At 50.2% G+C, this 21,969-nt stretch overlaps 1 protein-coding gene and 1 long non-coding RNA gene across 2 annotated transcripts in view; both read right to left on the reverse strand.

Annotated features, from left to right (window-relative positions):
- Positions 1–4,026: 4,026 nt before the first annotated feature.
- Ube2g2 (ubiquitin conjugating enzyme E2 G2) overlaps positions 4,027–21,969 on the reverse strand; it is a 22,576-nt gene continuing 4,633 nt past the window's right edge. The window contains exons 2-6 of the mRNA XM_028773936.1: positions 18,025–18,060; positions 17,891–17,936; positions 8,407–8,525; positions 6,541–6,681; positions 4,027–5,634 (exon numbers count right to left, since the gene is read on the reverse strand). Of these exons, the coding sequence (XP_028629769.1) occupies positions 5,522–5,634; positions 6,541–6,681; positions 8,407–8,525; positions 17,891–17,936; positions 18,025–18,060 (455 nt within the window). The 3' untranslated portion in view covers positions 4,027–5,521. The remainder of the gene's footprint in view (positions 5,635–6,540; positions 6,682–8,406; positions 8,526–17,890; positions 17,937–18,024; positions 18,061–21,969) is intronic.
- LOC114626524 overlaps positions 18,626–21,969 on the reverse strand; it is a 5,865-nt gene continuing 2,521 nt past the window's right edge. Inside the window, exons 2-3 of the long non-coding RNA XR_003712252.1 lie at positions 20,118–20,119; positions 18,626–18,820 (exon numbers count right to left, since the gene is read on the reverse strand). This is a non-coding gene — a long non-coding RNA (uncharacterized LOC114626524). The remainder of the gene's footprint in view (positions 18,821–20,117; positions 20,120–21,969) is intronic.

Consider the following 21,969-nt stretch of genomic DNA (forward strand, 5'->3'; position numbering starts at 1 on the left):
GTTCCAACTAGCTAGGGCGATCCAGGATTTCAAAGGTCTGGTAGCAAAGGACGGTCCTACATGTCTCTGCCTCCACCCGAGCCAGCTTGCGTCAGGTCTTCTGCCAGAAAGCTAAAGGCACATGCACACACGCACAACTTGAAAGGAGCTGCCACGACCCAGCTTCTCCACCAGCCCTGAGTAAGACAGGAGTCCTGGAGCCACAGAGAATGCTCTTCTACACCTAGGCTCAACTGGCCTGTGCCCATTGTGGGTTGTTCAGGTTATTCCGGGATAGAAGCTCCACCCCTGAGGCCGTAGGGGCAGGGGGTGGGGGTGGGGGATACACAGGAACCTCGCTGTTAACTGTTTCCCACAAGCTTCTGGTGTCCTGGGGATGGAATGCCGTGACATCCACTTACCCCGGAGACATGCACAACCCCACTGCCACTCAGGGTGATTAGAGAATAAGTCAGTGGAAGAGTCAAGCCCAGAATGGGCCCAGAAGGTCCTGAGCCGGGAGACGGTCACTGATTGTCGGGCTATAGAACATCTTGGGTTGGCACAGGCCTGGAACCCAGAGACTGCAGGTGTTTGGCTTTATTTTATTTATTTATTTATTTATTTATTTATTTATTTACTTATTTGGAGTCCAAGATGAAAGTTGTATTGTCCATGATGGTGGTTGGATCTGGATGTGAGTGCGCCCCTGCCAAATGCCAGGAGGAGCTCTCTTATATGGGGAGTGGGAAAGAGGAGGGACTAGGGAGGGGATAACTTAATTAGCGATGTCCCCCAGCCTTTAGATAACTCATTAATATGTAAATCTCAAGCCAGAGGCCTGTTAGTCACACCCTCTAACTGTGTCTTACGTGACTGAAGGTACAAGTTAAATGGAGATGAGACGGCCTCTCAGGGCCCTGGGTTCTGGGGGCGTGGCCAAACACCTGAAGTCTCAGGGTTCCAGGCCCATGTCAACCCAAGATGTCTACAGCCCGACACTTGATCAGAGAAGATGGGCAGATAGAGCAGGAACAGCTTCCGTAGAGAAAGCCAGCTGCTAGTCCCTTCCCAGATGATCAGAGTGGCCCTCGAGTGCTGGATGGCAGTCTTCACACTCACTTCCAAGGCTGGAAAACAAAGGCCCCAGAGAGGCTGCTGGGCTAGCATCAGCCATCTGCTAGCTAGAGCACCAGACCAAGTGCTAGAGGCTACCCAAACCACCTCACACTAGCCCAGTGGCATAGGGCAGCCACTGAAAATCAGGGGACCTCAACAGTCCACCCCTTGGCCTGTGCCCATCAGAGGTAGATCACACGGCATTCTTCTCTTCCCTGAAGCTCTCTTCATGACCGTAGTAAGCAGGTCATGTGTGCTCCCCAACCCAGGCAAGTGGTTGTGGGATGCATCTGGAAGTGTCCAAATCTGTAGCATCCTGCGACAGGGACATAGGCCCCAAACCATTGTCCTTTCTTAGCACCTCAGTGGGGCTTCTAGCTTCAGGCATGCTGTCTCTACCTTCTGCTTGCCTTGCCTGACCCCAGTGCAAACTTAGCAGCAGAGGCTAGGCTCACCCAATACCATGTCTGTACCAGCCTTTGCTTAGAGTGTGCCAGCCTGTCAGACTTGTCAGCAGTCAAGCACAGCAGGCCATCACCCTACCCGTCTGGTTTCAGCCATCATCCCTCTTACCCTCTGACAAGAATGCTCTATTCCCAAGGATCCTGGCCCTGAGGTCGTGATGATGCCCCTTTACCTCCCAGTGTCATGGAGCCCTGGGGAGAGGAGGAGGGAGCTACACAGACTGGAGCCTGAGGAGAGGACTGGGTCCTCGCCACTCTGGACACCCCTTCTCCAGCCAGACCTATCAGGCATTGCTCGGTCACTATCCAAGCTGCACAAAGTTCCCAGCTAGAGGCATTCACTTTTGTAAGCTAAGGAAGAATAGGGGAGGGCACCCACAGCAGGCCGCCATGGTCCTTCTGTTCCAGGACAAAGGACGCCATGGCAGGCCTGAATCAGTGACCCACCTGCCACACCCATCCACAGAAGGTCACGTGATACTAGGAATTCACATAGCTGGTTCTTTACCCTTGTGGCCCTCACCTCCCCGGGAATGGTCATCAGTCACTACCACCCACAAGCTGCTATCCCTACAATTCACAGGCGGGAATCCTGATGGTTCAAAACAAAAGCATCATGGACACCCAGATGAAGAAACAGGAAATGAGGGGGAACAGATGAGCAGGCCCTTTTCTATCCAGTGACAGAGCTAGCTGGGACGGCAGGGTCTGACGGGAAGAGAAACGTCCCAGAATCAACCATCAGATCTTCTACAGAGTACCCTTCCTCAAGCTGCTAGAAGGGTGCTAGAAGCCTCAGACTCCCAGAAACAGAAGGGAGGTTAGCAGAAGCTAGATAGTGGCCTCCATCATGGACACAGGGGAGGCCAGCCTTTGCCAACAGTAGCCGGCGACAGAAGGTAACTGAGGCTGGGGTCAGGGGCCTAGTAGGGGCAGTGGGGGCTACACTGTGTGGGGGAACAAGAGAAGGATCGTGTAGTGTGGATGAGAACACAGAAGCAGCAGCCCTGGGTAGCAGCAACAGCCACCCTGGGTAGGAGCAGCTCTGGTAAGAGCAGCCCTGGGTAGGAGCCGCCCTGGGGAGCAGCCCTGGGGAGCAGTGTAAGTGTCAAACATATGGGAAATGAGCAAAGGAGTTAAGACACAGCTTTCAAAAGAGGACACATTTCCTTGGTGCTCAATGTAGAGCCAGGGGCTGTAGCTTCTGTCAAATGGGGTAAACATGCAGGGTTTCCTTCCTCTTAACATAGGCTGGCCCTTCCTGACACCCCCAGATAGCAGTAGTGGATAGATAAGACAGACCTGGGTGGATGGCTGCCTAGGTTCCTGCCCACACTGTGTGAACCCTCCCCAGTGTGGGTCACAGTCCGCAAATATCTCTGGCCCTACATCACTCAGCCAGAACCAAACCTAATACCACACTGTCAGACAGGGGCGGCCATCCTGCCAGCACAAAGGGCTGACCTTCTAAGAAAGAGTCCAGGCCACCAGACTGCCTAACCCTAACCATGCTAATGCATGCTACCCCCACACCACCCCCATCGTCCCTTCAGACAAGGTTTCCAGGACAGTACTATCTCAGGCCTTCTGGGTGGCCTTCCAGGCCTCTGGTTAGTGGGTGTGACCATCCACTGGTCAGCCGTGCACTACATGTGAGTAGGCTATGTCTGTGACAGGTTCTAACCAAGTCACCAATAAGCACTCACCCCCTCCACAGACAGGAAAAGGCAGAGCTGCTGGTGCTGCCTTTACCTTAGTAGAGAAAACTAAAATCACTGGGACATATGGGGGTGTAGGGTTGTGTAAGAGACTGGAGACACCCCAACTACCTAGGGAAGGAATGGTGGCACCACCTGGAGCTGAACCCAGGCTCTACCAGTGGTTGGGAGCTACCTCAGAACAGCAGGGTCTACTGGAGAACCAGGGCTCACCAAATACCTGGACTTTGAGGCAGGTTCAACAGTTGCCTGCAGCTTTTGAGGCAGTGCTTCGGGGGTAAGCTATGAGGCCGTGTGGTGGCGCACGCCTTTGACACCAGTATTCAAGAGGCAGAGGCAGGCAGATCTAGTTCAAATCCAGCCTGGTCTACACAGTGAGTCCCAGGCCAGCCAGGGTTACACAGTGAGAGTCTGCGGTATTGATATGGGAAGCTATGTGAACCTGAAGCAAAGCATCATGAGATGCCTGCTGGTGACCACGTTGGACCACCCTGCTCACAAAACCACTCCTCACAGTTAAGAGATTGACAGCAAACACACAAATGCCTCACAGCCAAGTTTGCAGGTTCCTGAGTCCTGCCACTGGCCCGAGGGGAGGACTTCCAGTCCTGGAGGGAGCAGAGAAAAACAGGAAAGAAGAGAGAGAAAGAAAGATAAAGAGAACACTGGCAACCTCCAAGCAGCCCCAGAAGGTAATGTAACAAGGCTCGGGCTCCCAAAGACTACAAGTGAGCACCACACAACACTGTGAGGACAGGTACACAGTTTTATTTAACAGCAATTAAAGTCCACCTCAGAAGAGGGACACCAGAGAATTCTGTTTTTTTTTTTTTTCATTTAATAAATACAAATGAATAAAAATACTTTGTTTTGTAAAGAGACTGCCTCTCTTCCTCCCCCACTTGCCAGGGAGACCTGAGGATGGCAACATGCCCTGTGACCACCCTGTGTGTGGACATCTCCCCACACAGACCACTTCCTTACGGAGAGGGCATCATCTCAATGGCCTACAAATACTATTTCGGTACAATTCCCTTCTCCTTCACCTCCCAACACCAGACTCTGTTGCATTTCAAATAGAAAGAAGTTCCCTGGGAGAAGGCAATCACAAGGTCCCACAGGTGCCCACCTGGAGCCCCAGAGCTGGGAACTATTAACACCATGAGACACGCAGTGCTGGCCACTGACGTGGGCACCATGCAGTGCTGGCCACTGACGTGGGCATGGGACAAAAGCAGTCAATGTGCAGTGAGATCTGCTGCACACCCCCAGACAAGCTGCAGCTTAGAAATAGAAACACGTGTTTAAATGTAACCTGTTTAGAAAAGGCCAAGCATCCACTTCCGTCTCGGATCTGTTATTGCTTGTGGGGTCTGCTCGGGCACTGTCGCTCAGCAGAGTCCTGCTGTCAGACACCCTCCACCCCTGGCCTGCACCACAGCAGCGTCCCAGCCCGTCCAGCTCAGAAGGCGCACCTCTGCTGAGCACCTAGTGGCCGACTCCCCTCCCAACCCTAACAGCAAAGAACAATTTGATCCAAGAGCTAACCTGGGTGCAGCCACGCTGTGTGTGCAGAGCCCCCGAGGAGCCCCTGAGGAGCCCCTGAGGAGCCCCACACCGGAGCTCTGGCAGCCCCGCCTGTTCTAGTGTGCACCACTAACTCACACACGGATGCAACCAGAAAAAGCAGCCATCCTGCTGACCCATGTCCCCTCTTCTCATGAACTCATTTACAAAGCATCCCCTGGGAGGGGCTTCGGTGACATCTGTGACGCACACAGCAAGCCTCTGTCACCATGCCAAAGGCAACCTAGGCTTCTAAGTGCAAAGTGTCAAAAGAAGCTCAGAATGCTTCCTGGACACCTGGGAACTGAGAGGCAGGGACAGGCCTGCACTGCTTTTCCAAGGCCCATGACCTCAGAAGGAGCGGCATTGGTGTCCAGTCCCTGGCAGACAACAGGACAGGTCGTCAGCACTGCAGGAAGGAGCAGAGCTAAGGAACCCATGGCTGGAGAGGTAGTGAGGACAGCCGGACCCTCCCCTAGGCGCGGCAGGAGGAGTCTTTTGCAGCGTGCTGTCATTATTCCAGTCATGATCTCAGGGGAGCTGCCTGTCTGGGGTAGAAAGGGAGAAACAATGGGGACCGTGGCTCTGCGCTGCCTGTTGGTGTTGGCATGGCAGCACTGTTGCCACGTGTTCTTGAGGACAGCGCTGGACTCTCAGTGTGCACACGGGGTAGCCTCAGAGCCCCAGAGACTTCTGGACGATCTGCTTGGCGATCTTGTAGAACTGCTCACGGTCGTCCCTCCACATCTTGGAAGCATCCACGTTTGCTCCACTCTCATCATTGGGCTCTGAGAAGAAAGGGAGCTGTGAGGAACAGGGTGAGCGGCCTGGCCCTCATTTCATCTCAAGACACCACGCACGGATCTCTCAAGGGTCACTGTGGGCAGGAATGTGGACTCCCAACACAAACCAGGGCTTTCTACCTGAGGAAGGGAGGCTAGGGCAGCCCCTCAACACCAGCAACCTGGGGCAGCCCTGTAGGCAATAGGAACCCCTTTTTCTCACACCCCCAAACTTCTCCTGTCTGAATCCTGCTCCTTCTGTACCTCCCCAGACATGCAGCCACGCTCAGGCAGCAATCCAGGCCCTCACACAGCTGAGGGCTCTGAGGGCTCGCAGCCTGCAGCCCCTCTCATGTCCCCATTCTCTTGGGCAGGAGTGTCCAAGACTCTGAACGCCAGACAGCATCGATGCTATGCTGCTCCTATCCCCTCCCAGCACCCACCAGCTCCACACGATGGTCCTTCTCAGGCACAACTGTGCAGCCGATGCAGCTCCCAGGCTACCCACAAGGCTTAGAACCAAGACTCCTGCTCCTGGTCAGTCGATCCACAGCCCCAAATGCTCCCCTGCCTTGTCAACTCTTAGTGTCCCAACTCATTCCAAAGTAGCCAAGAACAGTGCTTGTGCAGGTCAGGTTTACCACACTGGCGCGTTATTATGGTTGGGTCTGTAAGCTCCTGAAGGTTCCTCACACTGGGGTATCTGTTGCACTGAGCATTACATCCCTGCACTGTGACACACAGTGGGGCCCCAGTAAATCAAAATGCCAAAGATGAAAGGCTAGCAAACGGCAGGCAGCCAACAACCTGAGGGTACACTGGCAAGTGTTACATAGTCTATAACCCTGGACGTCTGCTCACACTTGGGAAAGTAGAGGCCTGGTACAACAAGAGAAAACAGAGCGCACTCACCTGCCAGCATGCTCACCACCGAGAGCAGGATCTTCTCCACACTCTGCACTGGGCTCCACCGCTCGGCACTGCTCTCATAGCCCATGGGGTCGTCACCTGGAGCGTGCAGGATGGAGATGCAGACTCTGCCGTCCGGGTAGACTGCAAAAGGCAGAGACGGGTCACCATGCGGAAGCTCCACACAGAGGCCAGCTGTTTGCACAGCTGGAACACGACTTTCCCGTTGGCACAGATCCCAGAAAGGCCTGCCAGCAGCAGGCCAGACCTGTCGTGGATTGATCAGGTCCTGTGGTCACTAGCAAGGGGGGCTGGAACCAGGCCTGTCTAGCACTGGCCAGTCACGACTGGATTCTACCTTGTTACATATTTCTCTGAGCGTTATCACCAAAGGGAGGAAATGAAAGATGTGTGGACAAATATTCTGAACTCAAGTTCCCAGAGATCAAGGGCCTTCACGGGGCCCTGCAGGGCAGGTGTTTAGATATCCCTAACTCAGGTGGCAGGGCCACCCCCACCAGCAAAGTCCATGTCTGTGGAGCTAGAGCAGAGGCAAAGCAACTGAACTACTTAAGTGCCAAGAAAGGGGGCAGTTAGCACCAAACCCAGTTCAAAATTATTTTTACAAAATACAAAGACATTCATTTGGGCTGGAGAGGCAGCTTGGCCAGAGTTTGATTTCCAGGACTCATATGATAGCTCAGAATCGTCCTTAACTTCAATCCCAGGGGTTCTGACTCAGTCTCCTGGCCTCTGTCTGCTACACAGACATACATACAGGCAAAACACTCATACATATTAAATAAAATTGAAATTAAAAAAAAAAACAACCCTGGTGTCAAATAAGTAAATGTTTTATTTTTGTAAAACAGAACTTCAGCTCCACAGGCAGAACGATCAGGATTATTAATAGCAATGAGAAACATTTACAAGAAGGAACATTATCCTAAATGCCATCATTCAAACACAACACACAGTCCATTCTCCTCTGTAAGCTTGGCATGGGCACACACACGTGCATGGAGCTCAGAGTTGGGGGACGGAGACAGGAAGAGGAGGAGTTCAAGGCCATCCTGAGGAACAGAAAGCCCACATCAAGTGTCGCTTATGGATAATACCTACTTGAAAAAGGAGAAAGAAACCTCTGATCCCAATCAGGGCACACGCACTGACAGTATTATGGGGCCCCTTCCGACACAGAGTGCTTGGCTGTGTACAGGTCTGTGTACCGTATGACAGCCTGGTTCCAGAGGGGCCCGCAGAGGGATCGGATTCCCTGGAGCCTCTGCTGTGAGCAAGGATGTGTGTGCTGGGAACCAAATCTGAGTCCTCCCTCTGCAAGAGCAGCCAGTGCTGAGCCATCTCCAGCCCAACTCCAGGATCCCACCATTAAAACAACACTGTGACAAAGGCCAACGTAGGACACAAAGCACTCAAGGTCTCAAAGTTCTAGAAAACCCCTTAACACAGGAGGGCTGGGCTAACAGCCAGGGTGAAGTTCCTGCATTTTCCCTTCTACATTAAGCTGACCTTCAGGGTAGCACTCCTGGTGCTCACCCCGTAACTCACTTATCACAGTTCAGAGCTAAGAGCCCCTGCAGAGATGTACCTGCAGCCCTGCTCCCCCCTTCTTTCCTTTCCTTTTTTTTGGTTTTTTGAGACAGGATTTCTCTGTGTAGTCCTGGCTGCCCTGGAACTCACTCTGTAGACCAGGCTGGCCTCGAACTCAGAAATCCACCTGTCTCTGCCTCCCAAGTGCTGGGACTAAAAGTGTGCGCCACCACTGCCCGGCATCCCCGCCCTTCTTAACAGCGTGGCACCGCTGTCCTGTCAACCGCTGTCCTGTCAACCGCAGTAAGGCACACTTACTGTTGGGATGGAACATCTCACAGGTGAATCTCATCTTCGGAGGGCTCAAGGGGTAGTCAAGTGGGAAACTGAGGATGGCGGGAAAAACACCAAACTCAAAGCAAGTGTCCTCTGGGCCCCTGCAAATCAGGAAAGAGACATATTTGCAACGCCAGCCCCGACTCAGACATGGAAGACGGATACTATCACGGCCTAAAATGGCGCATGGATCGGTCCATCTCAGCCTGAGGCACAGACACAGTGCGAAGCACAGCCGCGGAGCTTCCCACAGCCACGGCACCAGAGAGAAATGCAAGCACGGTCCTGCGGAGGTGACTGTGGGCATGCGGCCCAGCTCCTAGGAGGATTCAAGATGTGAACTCTGGCAGATCGAAATCAAGAAGAGTCTATACACACAGATGAGGAACTAAGGAATATATTTCAAAGGGTTTTCCAATTATGTCTAAGATGTGACTTTTAGAACAGATAGGGCGCACATAGGATCCTCAACTCATGTTCAATGCCCAAGCAGCCTAAGGCCACAGCAGCCCCACCAGCCCTAAGACTCCAATCTGCACTTGTCATCTTCTAGTATGTAAATAAAGAAAACGGTCCAAGCCATTACAGAAGTCCAGCTCAGATCCTAGAGGCTGGCATGCCGACTGAGACCCACTCCTCCCTCCCTTCCAAACCTTACTAACGTGACCCACGTCAGCAATTCAGAAGACCGTGGACACTGTCCACTATATAAAGTCAGTAAGGTAGAAATGCTGCCTATAAGCTTCCTGCATTAGCATGGGGGAGACCATCTTGGAACAGCAGTAAAAGCAAGCCCTGCACTACTCACACCGCTTCAAGTGTGAAGCAGGCAGGGTGGCACACCTGACTTAACATCCACACTCTTGAGGCAGACACAGGAGTATTTAAAGTCGAAGACCAGCATAAACAGCATAGAAAAACAATTTTTAAATTAAAATATATGTCTAAAAAAATACAGAGCTCTGTCTCCCTGTCTAAGCAGGTCTAAGACAGAAAGACTTCCCCACAGGATTTCCACAGACAAGATCTTTTAGACCCATGGCTCCACAGAGAGTTGAAGATACTACATGGAGGGGAAATAGGAAAATTGATTCGAAAGCCATCGTTACTTACTAGAAAAGACTTTCTCAACGCACAGACTTACCTGGATGTGGAGAGTCTAATGTCTGCAGCAACCTGGTCTACACAGATCTTGTTCTCAAAACAAACCCCAAACCCAAGGGGAGGGAGCTAGGACGGGAGGGGTGGCTCAGCTGTTAAGAACACACCGCTCTGCAGGGGACTGCAGCCTGATTCTGAGGATGACACTGGGGAGCCTGTAATCACATTAACTCCAGCTACAGGAGGATCCAACTCTGCTGGCATCTGTGAGCACTTGCACTATGACACACATGCACACACGCCTATACAGATGCACATATACACTTAAATAATAAAAAATAACTCTGGGAGAAAAGCAACCCGGGTTAGGTAAACAGATGAGTCTGCGAAGCGCTTGTTGTAGAGGCACGGGAAGCAGGACTCAAGCAGAGGTTCACGAGTACACAGGCAGGCTGGCCTTACTCAATGTTGACCCAGACACTGGAGAGGTGGAGCCAGGGGGGATCCCCTTGGCTCACTGGGGAGCCAACCTCACCAAGTCAGCAAACTCCAAGCCAATGAGAGACCCCATCCCAAAAATCAAGCTACAGAGCTGTCCCGAGGCTGGTGCCTCCATATATACACATGCAGCATAGATATGCATTTGCACACACATATATGTTTATGTACACACATATACACACACCTCACACACACACCCCACACATACCTCATGCACAGATAAAACACCTCCATAAAAAAAAGGCAGTACAAATCTGCTTACAGTTTTGATAAGTTCTTTCAGAACAGTGATATACAGCCCTGTAAAATACTAGCTGCACTACTTATTGCCACAGTGAAGACACAAAGACAAAATTTTAAAAAGCTTTAATTTTGTTTCCAGTCACACCCAGAGCTTCAAAAGAACAATGCAGTGTCTTGTTAGCCAAGTTCTTCTCAGTGACAAGCCTTGACTCTGGAAAGTGATCCTATGCTACTTCAAAAACAACAGTGACTAGCTCTCCTGCTTGGAGGGATGACAAGCGGCCCAACAGACGGGTTCTGGCACCAGGCCAGGGCAGAGGATCCCCTGGGAAGCAGCATGGCCGCCTTCCCAGGGTGTGGTCCAGCTGAGTTTTCCTCTCCTGCTGCAGCAGCCTGGATGGACCCTGAGCTGTGGCCTCTCGATTGGTCTAGCACTAAGGCTGGGTAACCGTCACCTATGAGCACTCCCCATCCTTCTGTATTAAAAGGGTCAAGGGGCTCACCTCTCACCATTGTGCTGAGCCCACTGAAGAGTCACCATCAGCAAAGCCCACGCCCACACTGAAGAAGTTTGTGGACGAGGAGCTATCACAGAAGGTAAATGGTGGCAGACGTATACAGGGAAGGCTCATCTGACTGGTGAGTGTGTGGAACTACCGGGCAGCAGAGTGACTTCAGGAAAGAGGTCACACAGGAACTGGCTTCATCATGCCAGAAGCCTTAGGAAGCCTCTAAACAATGGCCGCTCAGCAGGGGGTCCACACCTCTCCCCAAGGCCTGCCAGACTGATAGAGAATTGGGCCATGTACATTTTCATATGAAACTTTTTGCTAAATAAACTTTTATGATGGGGGCTGGAGAGATGGCTCAGTGGTTAAGAGCACTGACTGCACTTCCAGAGGTTCTGAGTTCAAATCCCAGCAACCACATGGTGGCTCACAACCATCTGTAATGGGATCTGATGCCCTCTTCTGGTGTGTCTGAAGACTGCAGCAGTGTACTCATATATAATAAATAAATAAATCTTTAAAAAAAAAACTTTTATGATACTTAAAATAAGTTGGTTAAGGGGTCTGCTGCTATTTTACCATTGAGGCAAGGGGGTAGGGTGCACAATGGAGTCCTTAAAACTGCAGTCAGAAGGTTGACTAAAGAAAGATACCATCCTGAAGTACCCCAGCTGGCCAGGCATGGTGGTGCACCTTTTAGGCCCAGCACAGAGGCAAGCAGACCTCTGTGAGCTCGAGTCCAGCCTGGTCTATATGGAAAATTCTAGGCCAGCCAGGAGTACACAATAGAGAAATCCTGTCTCAAAAGGAAGGAGAGACAGACACAGACACATAGTGCCATAGTGAGACAGAGAAGACACCCTGTAGGGCCTCGCTATGCCTGGCACCTCTGAGTCTAGAGTCAGGAAGAAAATGGGTAGTGTCCTTGGCACTCAACGGCATCTGCTCAGTGCTTTGATAACAGGTCTTTGTTTCTCATAATAGAGCTTTCTTTAAAATTTAAAAAAAAAAACAAAGTCTCCTGGATTGTTCACGGCATCAGAAGCGTGACCCAACATTTCCTCAAGTGCGCCCACATCTTAAATAGCAAAGCTGTTTGCGCACACTCAGGCTTACTACTGGTTTAAACTGGGGTTTCTTTCTCTTTTCCAGCATGCTTGCCACTTGAACAGGTATGCAGGTGGCAAACTATGCAGGGACATGCCTGCCAGAGGGAGGAAATGCCACAGAGAGGCTGCCTGCCCCAGGACAGAGAAACAGCCCAAGACAGCTTTTGAACAAGTTTCACTCCCCGCTCCTGGGAGTGAAGATCTTCACCTCAAAGAACAAGAAAGGAGACGAACCCCTGAAGCACACGGCAGTCTCTGGTGCCTACAAACAGCTTCCACCCCTGACTGCAAACCCCAGCTACCTCACCATCTCCCGGCACAGCGTCAGACGTCAGACGACTGTGCTATAACCTGTTGCCCATGGGTGCCTCCTTAAGGGCTTCATTGGCTTCTTTGTCTGTGAGAGAAACACCCGTGCAAGACAATGTCCCTAAGGTCATGTTACCCCTGGCCCAGCTCACTGCCTAACTCAGCCTGTCCTCCAGCGCTGCCTCGGATCACACCAGCAACTCACGGGTAAAGAAGGAACTCCAGCCAGCCAGAGCTTGCCTTTCACTTTTAGATGCTGCAAGGTGAACCCTGTGCCTGGAAGGCAGAGGCTCAGAGCAGCGTCTTGATGCTACAGGCCATTTGACACCTTCCACCTCTGAACCCCAGGCAGCTGTCCCTACCTCACCAGGGCCCAGAACATGTGACAAGGGGGTACATCCACCACACATCCGACCACATGCCTGATGGGACTGGCTGGCTAGGCAGCAGGGGTCATCATAAACTTGTCTGGTCCCAGGATAGACATCACCATAGAAAGCTGTGACTAGAAAAAGGGGCCACATGCACCTTTGCTGTCCCAGCAACTTGGATGGACAGGGACACCCTGCTTCTGTGGTATTCAAGTTTCCTCCACAGCTAGAACCAGGACGGTGACACACAGGGCTTGCTCCACTGGAGTGTCAGGTCACCTCTATCCAGAGGAGTCACAGCCACATCCTATTGTCTGTGCGATACAAACATTGCTAAAAACCTTAGGCACACCTGCAGTGTTTGACAGGCACGAAGTCTGTCAACTCTAAGAACTTCACCGTGCGCTCTCACAGGAGAGCTTAGCATCCACGTGTCTAACATAAATGCTAACCTCACTCACGCTGGAACGTAGTCACATACAGACAGAGGGAAGCAAAAAGCAAGTGTGTCCTTCATCCTCCGTCCTTTCACAGAAGCCTGAGCACCTCGGTTCTGCAGCCTTTCCTGCGTGAATGAGTGACGGGAAGGAAGCTCTCAAGGCTGAGATTCTGGAAAACCCAAATAACCAAACACCACATCACAATGTTACTCAAGTAGCAACATTCTACAGCCTCATCTGATGCCTCACAAACCAACAGGAACACTGCAGGAAATGTCCTGTGTGTGGAAATTCACGGGCCCTGCAACAGCCTCAAGTCCAACAGAAAGAACAAGGCTGGAGTTACACAACCAGACAGTGAGGTGCGTGGCGTAAGGACGGGCACAGAGCGCTGACCTAGGACGTCCAAATCTAAGGCCCGGCATCATGATCTATACTGACTTTTGACAAAGACACCAAGATTACTTACTCAATGGGGAAACTCAACACAAGGCCCTGAGGCATGTGGACAGCCACAGGCAAAGAGTGAAGGCCGACACCATTCCTATGCTTTCACTCCACACAGAACTAACTGGAAAGGATCCAGGACCGAAGTGTGGAGAGCCACAAGTTCCTGGGGTAGGCAGCACTCATTGTCAACCTGACGACACCTGTGACAACCTAGAAGGTAAGCCTCTGCGTCTGCTTGGGAAGACTGATCTGGATCAGGTTAACCGAGAAGGGGAGACCCACCCTAACTGCCACACAAATAAAAACCAGTGTTAAGGGCCAGAGAGATACTCAGTGTTTAGAGCACTGGCTGCTCTTCCAGGACCCAGGTTTAATCCCAGCATCCATATGGTGACTCACCACCATCCTAACTCCAGTTCCAAGAAAACTACTTCCCCTGGCCTACACTGTATCACATGTAGTCCACATACATACACAGAAACAAAACACTCACAGGAGCCCTCACCCCTCTGCGATGCTGTGTGACACTGTCTCACACTCCTGCTGCTATAACTTGCCACCATAATGGACTATGCCCTCAAACTGTGAGCCGAAAATAATCGCCCTCTCTCTCTCTGCTGTCCTGGACCTGCTCTGTAGACAGGCTGGCCTCTGCCTCCAGAGTGCTGGGATTGAAGGCAAAGGCGTGTGCAGCCACTGTCAGTCAAGCCTTTCTCTCCTAAATTGCTTTTGTCAGAGTATTTTATCAGAACAATGGGAAAGTAACTAATATAGTTACTAAGTTTATAAAGAAAGTATGAAAGAAAGGCTCTAATCTTTGGTTCTGTATCATTCTAAAGCACAGTCCACTGAAGGAAACCCTAAAGCAGCTGAAAGATGGCCTGGTGATGAAGAGCACTTGCTGTTCTTGCAGAGGACTGAGTTCAGTTCCAAGAGTCCACATTGGGCAGCCCACAACCATCTGTAACAACAGCTCCAGGGAACCTGACGGGTCCCTCAAAGCTCCTGTACTGAAAATGTGCTGCTGGCTGCTGGGGTTTCCAGGACTCTGGCTTCATCACTGGGTGAAGTGAATATGAACCACAGCTGACGAGGCTGTTAGAGGGCTGGAAGAAATGCGTCCAAGGGGTGTTGGGGTGCCTCTGAAGGATGGCTCTAGTCCTTGATTAGCCCTCTCCTCCCTTCCTGCTTCCTGGCCACCACGAGGAAGCAGCTTCACCCCGCATGGGCTCTCACAAACAGTAAGTTGTCATCTTTGGCATTTGTCACCATGATGAAAACATGACAATATAACCAGTGACAGCCATCTATGCACACACGAGGACCCAGGCATCAAAGCCCGCCCTCGTGCTCGGCCTGCACAGATCCACAGTGACAGGCCATACAGGAGGGTAACAGCAGCGCTAGCTAGCAGTAAGAATCAGGCTTCCACAATGTCCAAAAATACCAGGGACACAGGAGGGCCTAGGAACCAGCGAGAAGCTGAGGGAGGAGAGGCCCTACTCACCAAAGAATAAAAGCCCAGCCAGCTCTCTGCCAAAACAGCAGGGTGAGACAAACCCACAGGAGGACAGTTAATTCCTTGATAGATGTTCTAAGAACATTTGTAAACGGCCTCTTGTTTGTGAAGGGTCTGGAACAGGACCAAAACCCACAAAGTCACTAGATCTTGAAGCAGGGGAATTCCATACTAACGCAAAAGCCCTATTCAAACACAAACGTGCTCTCCCAAAAATCAGTTCTAATTACTTTTTAAGACAGGTTTTCAAAATATTTGTTTAACTTTATACTGTTTATATAAAATTAGTAATAGTTAACTCAACAGACTTTTAGCAATGCACTTTTTAAAATCCATCCTAGAGAGCTCAGCTATTCTTTAAAAAGCTTCTAAGCCCATCTACTGTGGACACATATGAGCCAACACCTTCCAAATATCACAGCCTCACCTGACCTCTGCAGGCCAAACAGCCGCTGCCCCTACGGCAGGCGTGCCACTCTGACAGCTTGTGAGCAAGAGCAGGTGTGCCTATGTTGACATAGGACATGGCAGATGAAACAGACAGGCCACACATCAGTTCACACACATGATCACATGATCACATGCTTCAGTTCACACACATGATCCTGCCTCTTTAAAAGCAAACAAGGCCCGGGGGCATGGCTGGAGGCCCAGAATTTGATCCCCAGCACTGAAAAGTAAGTGAAAGAAAAGTAAACGGAGCTCCACCTATCAGGCCCACAGCAATGGCTGGGCCTGGGGCAGCCCTGGCTATAGGCCTCTGTCATCCCACAGAAAAGCAACCCAATCATCCCTCTTGTCTGGCTTCACCAGTGTGATTTAGTAATCAGCAAGTTCCAGAAATGAGTCCTAAATTTAAATTCTATTATAGAATATTATCAAAATTTCTGGGGTGAGTTCTTTTGGTTGGTGGGTGGGTTGGATTTTTTGAGACAGGGTCTCTCATACAGCCCTGGCTGTCCTGAAACTCACTAGGAAGACCAGGCTGGCCTCACACTCTGGGATCCACTGCCTCTCAAGTGCTGGCATTAAAGGTGTGTCCCATTACACCCAGCCGATTTTTCTGTTTTACTAGGTCTTGTGATTACTGTTACAGCCCAAGGTTTCCACCATCCACCAGAAACTTGGGAAATATTCCTCAAGGACACAAGGCAACTGTACCACATTGCACACAGACTCCAGAAAACTGAGAAGAAATGTGACCCAGCAGGCAGTAAGGTCTGAGAGACATAAGGCCTGCTGTGCTTGCTCTGTCCTGGATAGACGACTTTAAAAACAACCAAACTCCTTACTTCCACTCAGCTTTCATGTGTGATCTAACATTCACAGGCAAAATTACCAGTACTTTTCCTAGGCCAACCTGTAGTCTTGAGGAACAAAGTGCCAGGCCTGTAATCCCAGCAAGTCAGCAGGCTGAGGAAACGGATCAACAGGTCAAGGCATTCCTGGGCCACAGGGGTGAGTTCGAGACCAGCCTGGTGAACTTAGCAAAATCCCGTCTAAAAAGAGCTTGGGCATAGGTGTGGCAATGTTCTGACAGCATTTACAAGGTTCTGGGTATGCAGGTATGGTGGGGGCGGGACAGCAATAATGTGTTTACAGCACAGACACAAACAAATCCTGCCTTGCTCAGAGCTCATGGTCCTGGAGCTAAGACTCTTTCCCTACCCTGCCCTCCAGACCAACAAAATCTAACCTGAAACACTACAGCTAATTGAAATTTACATTCACTAGCAAGAAACCGATTCCAGAGTGCAGTTAGTAACCTAGCTTCATTTTCTTGCACATCTAAGGTAGAAAGAAGAAAGTTAAACAGGCTGAATCTGGACCAGAGACCAGTGTAGACTCAGAGTCCGCTGTTTCTATTTCCAAGCAACATGACTCTAAGTTAACTATCACAGAATCTAGACTGGGACTAGGAGCCACATACTCACTCAGGACCAAGAGCAATGCAGGCCTGAGAGCCAGAGAAGGCAAACAGGAAACGAGAAGCAGAGGAGGGTTGGGAGGAGAGAAAGGGACGACACAGAAGGACCGGCTCTTCATGTGCAAGGCTGTCCTGCAGGTCCGAGTGCTAACCTGCTGCTTTGAGGGCCTTCCCCTACTAGAGAAGCCACCCATACTATCTGAGACGCATCTATCATGACCACTGCATATTGCAGGATACAGATATATACTGAAACACATACACATATGTTGTCTTGCTTAGTTTCCTGGTTTCTAAGCCCTTCCTCTGGGTCAGTCCTTCAACATTTAGACAGACCACCCAAGTTGGGTCATAAAGAAATTCTCTGACTTAACTTTCTCCATGATAGGTGTCAAGACCATCCTCCTTCCAGACGGGTCGGGGCTCAAGACCTTGATAAAATAATGTACACAGAGAGGCCAAGAAAGCCAAGCAGACAGGCCAGCTGGGCTTCCACGCGGGCTATCAGAGTCACACATGCTGTGACCAGGCGTCAGAGAAAGGAGACAGTGGTATTAGAGGGTGGGGTTGGAGCCTCTGGACAGCCAGCATATGGCAGCTCAGAGGAAGATGAACAAGAATCCACCATGTACTACAAAGTACCACAGGGACGAAGCTGTGCTCAAGACCCTTCAAGACTTTGCCCAGGGTCTCTTCACTGCATATTTGTGGGCTTCAAAAAGCCCTTTATAATTTTTTTTTAAGAATCCCTATTTTGAAACTACATAAAGCTAATATTGAACTAAATTCTATTGGTTCTAAGAAAATACTATCATCTCCTTTGGATCCACGTTTGCCTGGCTCTGTCCAGGAATATCTGAAAAGCTACAAGGCCCACTTGAGTCCAGTCAACAGCTCAGAGTTCAACATTTAGAGATTGTTATGTCTAGTTTCCAGCAAAGCACAGGGGTAAAAGAAAAAAAAATGTAATTCACATAATTAACTTACATAATCAATGCCTCCCATTCAAAAAAATTCTCTTCATTCATGGGGCCTGCAGGGAAAGGAAAAAATACATCTTAATTCGAAGACAGCTTTGGCAATTGGAAGAAAATCATAATGAAATTACCCAAGCCCCTTACCTGCCACAATTCCTTCTGGAGGATTCAGGGTTAATTCTAGAAAGGTAAAGAACACAGCCATTACCAAACAGAACGTGTGTTACACTGTCACTTAGCAAAGCACTTCTGTGAATCATATAAACTACAGATTACAGGGACACTTCTTCCAAGAGGGTGCCTCTTGGTCCCCAAATGAGTGCCCAGGCCTGAAACCAACAAGGCTCCCAGCAGCTCTTTCCAGCAGTAAGAGGTGGAAAGACGGACTGCCTCCCCAAAGTGCTCCTGCCAGCTCCTCTGACAAACGCTCACAGATCTAACATGGGATATTTTCTAATTAAATGGCATTTCCTAGCATTTTAAGAGTTGGCACAAACCTCTCTGAATGTGACAGAGCAGGAAGACGAAGCCAAGCTCAGACTGCAGGCAGACTGACACAATCACGACCACTCTCTAGGTCAGCGACTGACTGTGCCACCATCCTGCAGAAGCTACAATGGCAGACAAGCCCACTACAGTGTCACAGCTACTTAAGGCCCGTACCTGCTCAAGACCAGTGTCTAGCTCTGCTACCAGGTAGCATGTCAATTCTTGGCATTATGATTTTTACCTATGTCATGTTCTGGTCTGGGGTGTGTCCCTAAGAGTCAAGGGTTGAAAGCAGGGTAGCAGAAGTGGGCTAGGGAAGAATACGGCCTTTATAAGAGGTGGGGCATGAGGTAGTGTGTGACACTGGGTATGTGACCCAGAGTCGTCATAAAAGTGGGTAGCTGTTCTCTGTTTTCCTGCTCCAGGTGTGGTCGCACCCTTATGTACGATCCTACACTCAAACCACCAGTTACCACAATGTGGGCCTCCAGCTGCCTTCCCACAGACTCTGTTCTCGTACTTTGAAATCTCAAAATAGGAGTTAAAAAACAACAACAATTGAGTATCACTATGTGAAGCCTGGACTGGCCTGGGACTCATTATGTCCCAGGCTGGCCTCAAACCTGCAACTCTCCTCTGGCCTCTGCCTCCCAAACGAGAACTGTCTGTGCACACCACTGTGCCCAAGTGAACATTTCTGTTTAATAAAGTTACTCATATCAAATACTGTGGTGGTAATGACCAACAGACGAATGTAGCTTGTGGACACATTTGGACAAATGGCGAATGGAGGGAGAAGGAGCAACCTCATTAGGACAAGTCAGAACACGGGAAGAAAACCAGGGCAGAATGCACTCCGCCATGGCCACAAAAGACCTACAGAGCCAAAGGATTGTCTCAGAAAAACCAAAACATTCACAAATCTCTGCCAAGGAAGAGTAAAGCGAAAGGACCAGACACGAAGGTCGGAAACAGATCATCCAAAGAAACAGAAAGCCAGGCAGAAAGAGCGAGGTGATCAGAGTGGCTGAGATCAACATCCATCCATCCCTCAACTAGTTTCCACACACGAGCAGTCAGCATGAGAGAACATGCAGACACAGAGAGACATGGACGCTCTAACAGAACATACGAGATGAGTGAGGCTGCCTGTGATTTCACAGAACGATCAGGGCAGGGAGTACTTCCCACTGCCCCCCTGATTCCCCTGGCAGTAGATTAGACCTAAGAAGCTGCAGAAAGGTGAAATGGAAGACAAAGAAGGAGTGGGTGGGAAGAACATCCAATACGGACAGCACATCCTGCCATGGACGCATTCAGCACAGGGACTACAGCAGGCCCTGGAAGGACTCGAGTCCCACAGCATGACCTGTACAGCAATGCAGACTCCGGTGTGCACTCTGTTCACATAGAGGTAAGCAATCCATTACCACAGGCTGGGACGGCTATACTGTGGGAAAACCTACAAAGGTAAAACAACACCAGACCATCTTAGGGGCTTTTGGGAACCCAAAAAAGGAAAAGAGGGGTAAGTTGAAAGACACACAACAGAAGTCCAGCAGGGGACAGCTCTAGCTGCTAAGTCTGACGGCCTGAGTCTGATGCCCAGTGCGCACACGGTGGGAGAGAGAACTGGTTCCCTCCCACAGAAGTGGCAAGACGTGTACATCCACACCCCCAGCACACACGACGATGACTAAGGTCAATACAAATACTGGTGGGGGAAGTGGATGAGGGGCTGGAGAGACGGCTCGGTGATTAGGAGAATTCAATGCTCTTACAGGGAGGGGCCCAGGTTAGCTCCCAGTACCCACATGGCAGCTCACAACTCTGTGTAAGTCCAGTTTCAGGGGATTCAATGCCATCTTCTAGCCTCTGGGCACTGGATTTGAATGTGTACTTTAACACATGCAGGTAGACACTCCTAAGACAACAGTAAGGTTCTTTAAATGAATGAGAGCATCAAGGGAGATGGAGAAAGCCGGACAGAGAAGGACACAAGCACAGGGACAGTCAGATTAGTGCACACTTCCAGGAGGCGAGGTGGTGGATATCAGGCACCATGAAGGCGGCGAGCACACACTGGCAACACAGCTAGCCCTCCAGGGTCCCTCTGGAGCTCCCACAGGAACAGACTTACACTGTGTGATATAACACTTAACAATGGAGGCAGAGAGACTCTGAGATGTGGGGCTGGAGCAGAGGCCCGATGCTGTGAACCAAGGGCACCTACAGCAAAATGTAGCTGGGCTGTACGCTTTGTGAGAGTCTCCTTTGGACTGACCCTGGGACACTGTTCCCTCAAGACTGCAGCTGGAGACTGGCAATGGAAACGAGACTGTGCCCAGCCAGCACCATCCCACTCACTTTGCTATCCAGCAGTGACCCCTGCTGGTCAGGGACAAACTGCAGTCAACAGCAGGCGGGCTTCAGGACAATGTGCACAGGCTAACACACACAAACCACACATACAAACCACATAGTGCCACATTCAGTGATAAACACAAGTTCCAGAAGAGAAATAATTACTACCCATCTCAGAAACTTTCAAAGACCATTCCCTGAAAGTGGTGGTTATTTTTAAAAAACTATTTTTCTTAAAAGTAGCTTAAATAGCCACTGCATGAACAAAATAGAAATTGTTCTTGAACGTGGTGATTCCATTTTTAGAAGCCTTGACTGGTAAAAACAAGAAAGATGGCTGCAGAGGTTACTCCTTCAAGAAGCTGAGAAAATACGAAAGCCCGAGGTCTACAATGGGAGAACAAGCAAACTGGGGGGAGGGGGTCACATCAGCATGTTCTACACACTGCATAGGAAGCTCCTGGATTTGCTGAGGAAGCAACCAGGTGGAGAAGAAACTACATGTCAAGTAAGGTCACCAGGCCAGGTCCTAGTCCAAGCTCCCGTGTCCTCGCTGAGACCTCGGGTAAGCAGGGTCTACAGGGTGAGTTTCAAGTCAGCCAGGACTACACATAGAAAATCTGAGCTGAAAAACAAACACGGGGCTGGTGAGATGGCTGAGCGGTTGAGAGTACTGACTACTCTTCCGAAGGTCATGAGTTCGGATCCCAGCAACCACATGGTGGCTCACAACCACCCATAATGAGATCTGATGCCCTCTTAGGGTCTCTGAAGACAACAACAGTGTACTTACATATAATAAATAAGTAAAAACTTAAAAAAAAAAAAAAGAAAAACAAACACGCCGGGCAGTGGTGGCGCACGCCTTTAGTCCCAGCACTTGGGAGGCAGAGGCAGGCGGATTTCTGAGTTCGAGGCCAGCCTGGTCTACAGAATGAGTTTCAGGACAGCCAGAGATACACAGAGAAACCCTGTCTCAAAAAACAAAACAAAACAAAACAAAAACAAAAAAAACCAAAAAAACAAACAAACAAAAAAAAAACAAAACAAACACAAGAAGGGGCAGAGTGGTAGAACACCATGAGGTTGACGTGAGACTACAACTGGAGGCTCCTTTTACACTTACAACTGGGTGGTTCCTTTCACACTCACAACTGGGTAGCTCCTTTCACACTCACAACTGGGTGGCTCCTTTCACACTAACAACTGGGTGGCTCCTTTCACACTAATAACTGG

This window comes from Grammomys surdaster, unplaced genomic scaffold (genome assembly GCF_004785775.1).
Source record: "Grammomys surdaster isolate TR1022 unplaced genomic scaffold, NIH_TR_1.0 237, whole genome shotgun sequence".
In the NCBI taxonomy this organism is placed as follows: Eukaryota; Metazoa; Chordata; class Mammalia; order Rodentia; family Muridae; genus Grammomys; species Grammomys surdaster.